Here is a 10,917-nt window from a genome sequence, read left to right as displayed (position 1 = left end):
GATCCTCCTGCCTCAGCCTCCCAAGTGCTGGGCTTACAGGCGTGTGCCACCACGCCCAGCTTATTTATCTTTTTTACTTACCTGAGTATCTGAAAAGACATTCAACAGCTGTGGGGCAGTTCTTCACTTTATGGGACTTTTCTGAATATTGCCAGACCTTTACCATCACCAATCTGAATACCTGCTAAATGGCTTAACTGCCTCCATTGAGAACCAGTGGCCCATAAGTAATAACTATGCCACATGCCTTCACACTGTAAAACTTAAGAGAGGATATTCCTTTGCCCAACTGTTTTATTTACATACATCTTTGATGTATCTCTTTCTCAAAATGCCAGATAGCCAATAGGACATAAGAGATGACGATACCAACTCTATTACCACTGCATTTAAAAACCATGAACAAATCTCAAAACCAGGCAGTAATAAGTACCAAGTCCCCAAGCAAAAACTGTTCTGAGAAAAAAAATCTGTGTGTGTGTGTGTGTGTGTGTGTGTGTGTGTGTGTGTGTGTAGGTACTGCAAACTAGACCTGCCTTGTTGTCATCAGTCATAGAATACAGCAGATATTTAGGGCTATATAGTATGGAAAAAAGACTTTGACAGGAAATCAAAAGGAAGAAAAGGCAAATAGAACCTAGTGAGACAGTCTGTCATGTAGGATCGGGGATCTATGTAATTAGGCCTCATTCCTTCCTCACTCGCTTCCTTCTCCAAAACTACTAGAAATTTCTTATATGCAGGTTATGTGTGAGGTCCTGTGGCTGACACTAGGGGTCAGAGTCAGATAGCACATGATCCCACCTCACAAGAAACCCGATAATCTAGGGGAATCAAGCAAATTAACCATCTAACAATAACCATGTTCTAAGTTCCACATTTCCAAAACAGCACAGAAAAAGAGGCATTAGATTATAAGGCCTAGAGAAAATGTCCTTTGTTAAAAATTTATTTTGAGGCCAGGTGTGGTGGTGCACACCTGCATTCCCAGCACTTGGGAGGCTGAGGCAGGGGGATCATTGTGAGCTCAAGGCCAGCCTGAACTGTATAGTGAAACCCTGTCTCAAAAAGAGACAAAACAAAAAACAAACCAAAAAAATTATTTTGAACCAGGCATGGTGGTACACACAGTAATCCCAGCACTAGGGAGTCTGAGACGGGAGTATCTCTAAGGCCTGTTTGAGCTATAGCCTGTCTTAAACAAACAAAAACTGTCTTGAAACCATTGATTTTTTTTTTTTTTTTATTTGGTGAGGAAGTCAAGGGGAAAAGGGTATCCAGAGAGTGTGCAAGAGCAAGAGGTCTGTGGCAAAGCTGGTCTGGACCAGTGGTTTCCAGTGGGATGCATGTAAGGGAGCACTGTGGTACAGAAGGAAATTGTATTTGTTATTCATAATTTTCTTATTCTTAAAACATTTCCTCTTTTGAGAGTACGTTTGAAATTATAAATCATATATATTTTATATACAAACAGACATATTTGAGTTTATGTTCACATTCTTTTCCGATGAATGCTTAGTGAAGAAGGTTTAAAACTATTGGTCTGAGCTCCGTAACCCCCAGGTCCTCCCAGGCTGTCAGCAAGGTCAGATCTGGATTCTTCTCTCCAGCTTTGTGAGAACAAGAGAGAGCTTCCCAGGAGATAAGCAGGCAGTTTGCATTTCTGACTGTGGTGGGCTGATGACCTTAAAAAGATTTTGTGCTGTGGTGAGACACAGCCCTTCAGCCCGATACCCTTGGTGGGCAGTGAAGAGAAGACATGGCCCGGATCAGTGGTGCCCTCTCTGTTGGCACTCGAGCAAAGTTGCTTCAGCAGGCAAGCATCGGATATTCAGGTTTAATTGCCACGTTGGTACTCTATAATAAATAAGTGGGTTTTGGGTTACAGTTTGGCCACTCAGTCTCTAAAAGATTCAGCATCACTGGTCAAGATCAGTGGTTCACAACCAGAGGTGGTGTTGCTTCTTCTTCTCCTCCCAAGGGGGGCAGTTGGCAATATCTGAGGCACTTTTAGTCTGGTGTCTAGTAGGTGGACACAGGACTGGTGTGAAAGCAATTCTGTGAGCTTCCTTGAGCTAATAGTTTTCCACTTTTGGTTTGTTACCCAGATATTTGACTTTGAAAATGGCAATGCGGTGTGAGTGTTTTAGAACTATTAGCTCAAGGAAAAGCTTGTAGATCATATACAAAGTACATTTTATTTATTTATTTATTTATTTATTGGTACCGGGAATCGAACTCATGACCTCAGGCTTGCCACACAAGCACTTATGCCCCTGAGTTATATACCCAGCCCACAGAGTACATTTTATATTATCGTATATACATTTACATTTAAATGCCCTATAGATTTTTTTTTTTTTTTTGCCCTATAGATTTGAAGTATTACTTTTCAACTAGTTAAGACCTTATTGGTAATACAAGTATTTTGTTTGTTTGTTTTTTTGTCTTTTTGAGACAGGGTCTTGCTATGCAGTTCAGGCTGGCCTTGAGCTCACTTTGTAGCCAAGGCTGGTCTTGAACTCACAACGGTCCTTCTGGCTCAGCCTCCCGAGTGCTGGGATTATAGGCGTGCGCCACTATGCCTGGCCAATACAAGTATTTTGGACAAAAGTCTTGTGAGCATATTCATAGGCTGATATTTTTCCCTTTGTATAGTTTGAAGTCCTAAAGAAGTATCTCGACAGTGGTGGAGATATCCTTGTGATGCTTGGAGAAGGTGGAGAATCCAGATTTGACACCAATATTAACTTTCTACTAGAAGAATATGGAATCATGGTTAATAATGGTAATTATCATTTTAAATAGAGGCCCTGATTTCCTATTTCTTGTTCATATCGTAGCCTTCTGGGCCCACTGGTATAATAGAAACACCTTGCGCTAGAGTCACATGGCCCAGCGTTTGTGCTCGGCAGCAGTCTGAGCCTCCTGGGCCTGCGCTGCTTCTACTGAAAATGTGAGGGGTTGGAGCAGAATTCCGGAGTTCCTTTCAGGTCAAAATTGGTATGAACGTGTAGTACCAGTCTGATTTCCCATCTGTAGCACACCTCTTTTTTTTCCCCGTCAGATGCTGTGGTTAGAAATGTGTATTACAAGTATTTTCATCCGAAGGAAGCTCTGGTTTCAAATGGAGTGTTGAACAGGTGAGCGTGTTGAAAGCAGAAATGTCTTTAAATGTGGCTCTCAGTGCTTTTCACACATTCTTTTCACTGCTCCCTTCTCCTTTTCATGCCTTTTTGCTTTATTACATTATAATTTATTTTTTATATTAATGCTTATTAATGAAATTCTATTCTTCATCTTTTGAAGCTTTATTTCCCACTCAGTTTTTCTCAGTTAAGGCATGTTCATATGCAAGCAGTAGAAAATCCTAATCAAATGAGATTAAACAGGCAATTTTATTGATTCATGTCATTGAAAAGCCCAGAAATAGGGCAGGTTTTGAGTATGAATTAACTAAAAGATTCCAATCCTGTCCAGGTCTCTTGGCTTTGCACTCTTGTATGTGTAGGCTGAATAGTAATAACAGTTCCTAAATTCATGCCCAGGTGCCACAAGAGAGCATGCCTTGGTCCTGGTGTTTCCAGTAAGAGCAGTTGTGAGACTTATTCTTTTGAGCTAGCCTCGCCACAGTGCATCCCAGATAGGCCAAGTGACATAGCTAGGCTATCTCTTGCAGCCTGGGATGGAATCCGCCCTCTTAGATCTGGCTCCTGGAATGCATGAAGGGGCCACATCAGATGCCCCCTGTAGATTTTCCCCCATGTTCCGAGTGATTTATTCCACACTAGAACTCTGTTGGCCGTAGAGTGTGGATCCAGGATGTGGACTGCTTCCTCAGGACTCAAGAAAATGGAACTGACCCTAATATATCTGTCTTGGTTACTTTTCTTTTGTTGCTGAGACAAAATACCTGACACCCAAAATTAAGGAAGAAAAGGTTTATTTATCTCACAGTGTGTGGAAGTTTCAGTCCATACTTGGCTGGCTCCAAGGCAGGGTAGCACATGGCACATGGCAGAGGGCAATGTTCATGGTGGCAGAAGACAGCAAAAGCCACAAGAGCGAAAAGTAAGGACCAGCAAGAGCTAGCCTCTTTCCCTCCCTTATATTGTATGTAGGTTCCCTGCCCCGGGCGGGTATAGTACTCACACCCATAATCCCAGCTTTGGACCATGAGTCAATCAAAAACTCTAGAAGCCCTCCCCATGACTGCATGAGGCTTGGTGGGGACAGCTAGACACAAACCAAATCTTTTTTTTTTTTATCCTCTCTTTTCCTACTTTATTGATCTGGACATAAGTACATACGCCTGTAAACAAAAGAATCTTGCAGTAAGTCCGCAATGATAATAATGAACTTTCCCACCATGAAGAAAAGTAGCCCATGCCGCCCAGGCCGATGCACTGTAGTGTGGGCCCAGCCTCCCCAACAGAGGGTTGGGAGTAGACACTGTTGCACAGGAGGCAGTCTGGTTGCTTTCGTTTGCATAGCACGATTTGTTCCAATATTTACAGTGGCATTTCAGTGAGTCACCTCTTCCACTGCCTATTCCGGTCAAATGACATCCAAGAGCAGCAGTAGCTCGTCACCCCGACTCTGTGTGAGCAAAAGGCTTGGCCTGGTACGAACTCTGGGCAGTCAGTCAGTTGAGAGAAACCTGTTCATGGCGTGTTTTGTGGAGGAGGGCCTGAGATTGGCCATTTTTCTGGTTCTGCCCTTTTTCTCATGCACAATTTCAACTTCTGTGCTGCCCTCCAGGGCCTCTAAGATGAGATTAAGGCTTGTGGTGAGGGCCCAAACACAATGAAAACGAGCAACCAGGAAAACAGGCAAGAAACTTTGTTCATCTATCCTTCTCTGAAGAAAGAAGCCTCATTGCAGATTTTCTATACTAAAGTAATACTCAGTTTGATGTTTGATACTTTTTTTTTTGGTACTGGGAGTCTAACTCAGGACCTTGCACTCCGCAGGCAAGCGCTTATACCACTGAGCTATGTCCCTGGCCCCAACATTCTTTAAGCAGAGTTTCTTCCACATGATACATCTGTACACCTGTCCCGTCATTATAGTAATACATCATGCCAGTAGTAAGTTACTTTTGAAATGGTTGATCAGTCTTTTCACTGTGTTCTCCATAACCATATGTATACTCAAAAGTTCATTTGGTGTGAATTTAAAAAAAAGGATGATCACAGATGACCCTAATATATCTTAATGTTAACCTTTATAAGCTTCCTAGGAGAGGGTGGGTGTGTGAGTGTACTTTTAATTTTTAAATGTTATATCTCAAAGTCTGCAAAATCCTTGCATGAATATTAACTCTTCAGTGTGAAGTTCCATAATGTTTTTGTTCATTAAATTTTAATTTTTTTCTTTAAGGGAAATTAGTCGAGCTGCAGGAAAGGCTGTGCCCGGAATCATTGATGAGGAAAGCAGTGGAAACAATGCCCAGTGAGTGTGTTCGAGGCCCCCTGAGCAGGATGGTTATCATTTTAAATGTTTACTTTTTCAGCCAGTTTTGAGCACACACCTGTTATCTCAGCACTCTGGGAAGCTGAGGCAAAAGGATTGTGAGTTCAAGTCCAGCCTTGGCAACTTAGTGACTTGAGACAGGGATGTAAGATCAGTGCAAAGGCCAGAGTTCAGTCCACAATATTGCAGACAGACAAACAGACAGATACACACACACACACACACACACACACACACACACATACCCTACACACACAGTTTTCTTTTACAAAATGAAGAAAGTTTTCTGATTATAATTCTTAACCTCCCTAAAGGTAGTAATTTGAACAGTTCAAAAAGAAAATTTTAAAAAGTAGAAGTTGTGAATTGTATATATCCCTGAATATAATCAGTCTTTTCTGTTGTTTTGTTTCGGTTTTTTGTTTTTTTTTTCCAGTACTAGGAATCAAACTCACGACCTCACTCTTGCCAGGCAGGTGCTATGCCGCTGAGCTAAATCCCCAGCCGCTATAATCAGTCTTAACAGTACAGAATTTGGATTTCTAGGCTGGGCATGATGGTGTACACTTGTAATCCCAGCACTTGGGAGGCTGAGGCAGGAGGATTGCTGCAAGTTCGAGGCCAGCCTGGACTACAAAGTGAGCTCAAGACCAGCCTGAACTGCATAGTAAGACTCTGTCTCCAAAAAAAAGAAAAAGAATTTGGATTTCTAGTTTATTTTTCATATGTAAAGACATGGTTAGCTGGGCATGGTGGTGCCCACCTGTAATTTTAGCACTTTGAGGCTAAGGCAGGAAGATTGCAATTTGAGGTCATCCTGGACTACATAGTGAGTTCAAATCCGACCTGGACTACCCAGTGGAACCCTAGCTCCAAACAAAATAAACATAGATTAGTACTTCTGCATTAAGTTGAGTATATCCTAATTTATCTACCAACCCACATTTTTGGACATTTAGGTCCTTTATAATAATTCACTTTAATAATACTAACATTGAGTTGGGCATAGTGGCACATACCTATAATTCCAGCACTCAGAAGTCTGAGGCAGGAGGATCACCTCGAATTTGAGGCCAGCCTGCTACATAGTTTGTTCAAGGTAAGCCTGAGGTACATAGTGAGACTGTCTCAAAAAAAAAAAAAAAAAAAATACTACCTAACATTAACTGAGCATTTACTATATAACAAGTATGTATTACCTGATTTAATCTATCACAACAACCCTAGAAGGTTACAAATGAGATTAAAAGAGATAATTGCCTAGCATGGTTTCTCTTATGAGAAACCCAAAACATAAGTAGCAAAATAAAAGGCATATAAGTAGGCTGAGGCAAGAGTGTATGAGGCTAGCATGGGCCACATAGTTCAGTGCTAGTCTGAACTACATAGTAAGACCCTTTCTCCAACAAACAAACATTAGATAGACAGATAGATAAACAGGAAACAGAGATAGATTTTTGCAAGTGGGAAGGGAACTAGGAGATAAAGAGAATAGGAGGGAGGGGAAAGGAGAGGGATGTAAAAAGAATTATGAAGTGTTATGTAAATACTATCCCATGATGAATGTAATCCTTATGTACTGCAAATGGGTACTAATAAATATGAAAAAATTTTAAAAGAAACAAAAAATCCTTGGTATTAAAAAAAAGACAAAAAACAGAAATAAGTGCCCAAATTCATATGACTACTATGAGAACTTAGATTCAGACCTAGGCAGTCTTCTTCAGATCCTGTACTTTGAAACTTTGCTCCATCTTGATGTTGTAAAGAAGTTTGTTACAAATAAAAAGCACAAGTGAACATCTTTTCACAGTTTGTTTTTTTGTGTGTTTTTGAGACAGTGTCTCTCTATGCAGTTCAGGCTGGCCTTGAGCTCACTTTGTATCCCAGGCTGTTCTCAAACTCGCAATGATCCTCCTGCCTCAGCCTTCTGAGTGCTGTGACTACAGGGGTGCGCCACCATGCCTGACTCTTTTTATAGTTTTTTGTGTTTGTGCTGATATTTTATTAAGATCAATTCTTAATGGGCCAGGGATATAGCTCAGCGGCACAAACACCTGCTTAGCAAACACAAGCTCTTGAGTTCGATTCCCGGTACCAAAAAAAGAAAAATTCTTAACATTGGAGTTTCTGGGTCAGAAGTCTTCCAGCTGATTCATTGTCTCGTGTACTGCATTGCCAAGTCACCCTTCAGGCAGCTGGTAGCACTTACACCCCCTGTGAACATGCTCCCTTTTCCTCTCCTAACCAGCACAGAGTACTAGTAAATATTATATGCAGTTCTTTAAAAAATTTTTTTTCTGATACTAGAGGTTGAACCCAAGGCCTATGCATGCCAGACGAGGACTGTGCCACTGAGCTACATCCCCAGCCTGGTACCTCCTTCTTTCAGTTTGCATTTCTTTCATTTTTCGTGCCTGGGGTAGGTCTTCCCTACACTTAAGATTATAACATATTTACCTGTGTTTGGTTTTAGTACTTTTAAGATTTTGTTTTAAGATACATTTCCAATCCATCTGGCATATGTTTTCAAGTGTGGCATGAAAATGGAAATGTTTCTCCAAATAGCCAAAATTACACCACCCGCGTCTCCAATAACTTGAAGTGCCATTTTTACTATGCACTAATAACTCTCACCTCCTACGTATATTTGTACTGAGTCTAATCTATGTTACTTGTATTTTCCTATTTTTGTCATTTGTTTGTTTTGAGATCTCATTTTACTGTGTGGTCCAGGCCGGCCTTGCACTCACTCTGTGGCCTAGTCTGGCCTCAAACTCACGATGTTCATGCCTCAGCTTCCTGTGCTCCACTATATCTGGCTATTTTTTACTGTTCCTGCACTAGTACTGTATTATTTTAATTACTGGAACTTTATAACATAGTCTTTCTTCTGTGTGTCTTTTTGAGACAGGGTCTCGCTCTGCAGCCCAGGCTGGCCTTGAACTCACACAATCCTCCTGCCCCAGCCTCCCAAGTGCTGAGGTTACAGGCGTGGGCCACCACTGCCGGCCTTGTAACATACTCTTAACTATATAAAAATGTCAACTTTTATGGAATAATATACCTCAAAGTAAAAAGATAAAATAGGAAAGATATTTGCAACACACACAGGTCTTACAAATGAGTAAGAAGAGCCAGGAGTGGTGGTGCATGCCTGAAACTGCAGCTCTTGGGAGGCAGAGGCAGGAGGATTGCCACAAATTTGAGGCCAGCTTGGACTGCATAGTGAGCTCAAGACCAGCCTAAAAAAAAAAAAAAAAAAAAAAAAAATACCAGCCTAACTACATAGCAAGACTGTGTCTCAAAAAAGAAAAAATGAGTAAGAAAAGACTAGCCATCAGGAAATAAAAAATACCCCACTGGGTGAGGTGGTGCACACTTGTGATCCAAGTACTTGGGCGGCTGAGGCAGGAGGATCACTTTGAGTTTGAGGCCAGCCTGGACTACGTAGTGAGTTCAAGGCCAGCCTAAACTATATGGTAAGACCCTATCTCAAAAGGAAAAAAAAAATTTTTTTTAAATAAAAAACAAAACCAGGAATAGGAAATACTGACAGAGGAACTATAGTTAACCTATGTCGCCTGAATACATTTAAGGAAAGTAGAGGAGGGATTGCTTCTCCTACCTCTTCCTTTTTGACAGCCATTTGCTCTTTTCCTTTTGCTCTGGGCCTGGAGTTCATGGCTGCCCTCCCACTTCCTAGGATACTACTGGGCTCTGGACAGATGAGGGAGAACAGAGGATGTGGAGCAGATATTGCTTCTGTCCCCGAGAAGAAGATGAATCTTTACTGAAGGGCTGGGGAAAACTAACACTGAAGGAAATGGTCTGAAGGAAAGAGAAAATCTTTATTGAAGATTCCTCATGGGTCCTTTCCCCATAATGTTCTCACCCAAGTTTCTAACTCTCTGTTCTAATCTTAAGACCCTGTGTCTCTCCATTTGAGAATATTCCCATCAAACAGCTCCCTTTGCAAAACTCCAACTTTGAGCAAACCTTAGCCCCTCCTATAGGGAGGTCCTCGCCCCAGGACCTGTACCTCATCACACATTCTCTCCAGAAGCACATTGCTTCAGGTCAGACCGATTCACTGTGGGTACTCTGAAGCCTTTGTAAAGACAGTGGAAAGCCAGGCGTGATGGCACACGCCTGCAGTCACAGCACTCGGGAGGCTGAGGCAGGAGGATCGTTGCAAGTTCGAGAGCAGCCTGGGCTACAAAGTGAGCTCAAGGCCAGCCTGAACTGCACAGTGAGACCCTGTCTCAAAAAAATAAAGACAGTGGAGAGTAGAGGAGGGAGGGGCTCCAGGGTTAGGTAGAAGGGGCTTAAGTGGGGCACACATATGCCTACGTTCACAGAAGCATTCACCTGGTAACTTTCTCCCAACAGCAGATACTACTTTAGAGATTGTACCAGCCAAGTGTAAGGGAGAGAAAAACATTTACCTGTAAGACATTATTATACAGAGTGGGCCCACGGAGAGCTCAAGGTCACTTCCTAGAGGAGGCCTCCTCCTCCCTGCTCCATCAGAGCTACTGTAGTCCTTCTGGTTATAATCATTTGGACTGCACTGTTAGTTTAGGCTCACATTTTAAAATACACTTTATTTAACTTACTGCCAGCACTGTCCTAATTTTTAAGTTAGTGTATCAAGGCTAAGAAGAAACTTTGTATTTGATGGTGAATCAAAGAACGTTGCTCAGGAAACACTGAGATTATTTTCAGATTTTTAAATGCATGTTTAAAAATATTTGGATGTGGTTCTCTAATTTTGTACAGGGCTCTCACCTTTGTCTACCCTTTTGGTGCCACACTGAGTGTCATGAAACCAGCAGTGGCTGTTCTGTCCACAGGCTCCGTCTGCTTCCCGCTTAACAGACCTATTCTGGCTTTCTATCACTCGAAGGTACAGAGTTCCTAGGATATGGGTGTGTATGTTATCTTTATTATTGAAATAATAAGAACTACCTTACAATTTAGTATATGAAGAGCTTCATATATTTTCTTACTGGTCTGTGGAGTAGATTTCTGGTATGTACACTTGTGATTCATTGGGAAATAGTGAATTGTCCAGAAACAGATGGTGTCAGATCTTAAACCTAGTTGTTGTCATTCCAAATCCAAAACTTTCCCACTGTAGCATGAGACTGTCCACTTTATAGCTCTAAAGTAATATTTCATCCTGTCTGTGGCTCTGTGCTTTCCGTTCAGGTTGTGAGTTCGATTCCCAGTACTAAAAAAAAAAAAAAGGAAAGTCAGGTCAAAGTTTAGCTGTGGTCATAGGAGATATTTCTAGACTATTAAAGTCCTGGTGTGGATTGGCATTTACTAGTAAATAAAACAGTTGCTAACCTGATTCATTTTTTTTAATGGAAAAAAACTAAAACAAAATTTTATAATAATAGGAGAATAACAGTAACAATAATAGATAATAGTATT

The 10,917-nt window shown here is 41.4% G+C and overlaps 1 protein-coding gene across 1 annotated transcript in view; it reads left to right on the top strand.

Annotated features, from left to right (window-relative positions):
* Ift52 (intraflagellar transport 52) overlaps positions 1-10,917 on the top strand; it is a 37,479-nt gene that overhangs the window by 9,145 nt on the left and 17,417 nt on the right. The window contains exons 4-7 of the mRNA XM_005392497.2: positions 2,659-2,788; positions 3,068-3,143; positions 5,383-5,454; positions 10,258-10,384. Of these exons, the coding sequence (XP_005392554.1) occupies positions 2,659-2,788; positions 3,068-3,143; positions 5,383-5,454; positions 10,258-10,384 (405 nt within the window). The remainder of the gene's footprint in view (positions 1-2,658; positions 2,789-3,067; positions 3,144-5,382; positions 5,455-10,257; positions 10,385-10,917) is intronic.

The sequence above is a fragment of the Chinchilla lanigera genome, unplaced genomic scaffold (assembly GCF_000276665.1).
Source record: "Chinchilla lanigera isolate Chin_1 unplaced genomic scaffold, ChiLan1.0 scaffold00044, whole genome shotgun sequence".
In the NCBI taxonomy this organism is placed as follows: domain Eukaryota; kingdom Metazoa; phylum Chordata; class Mammalia; order Rodentia; family Chinchillidae; genus Chinchilla; species Chinchilla lanigera.
This window is presented reverse-complemented; position numbering and strand designations above follow the sequence as displayed.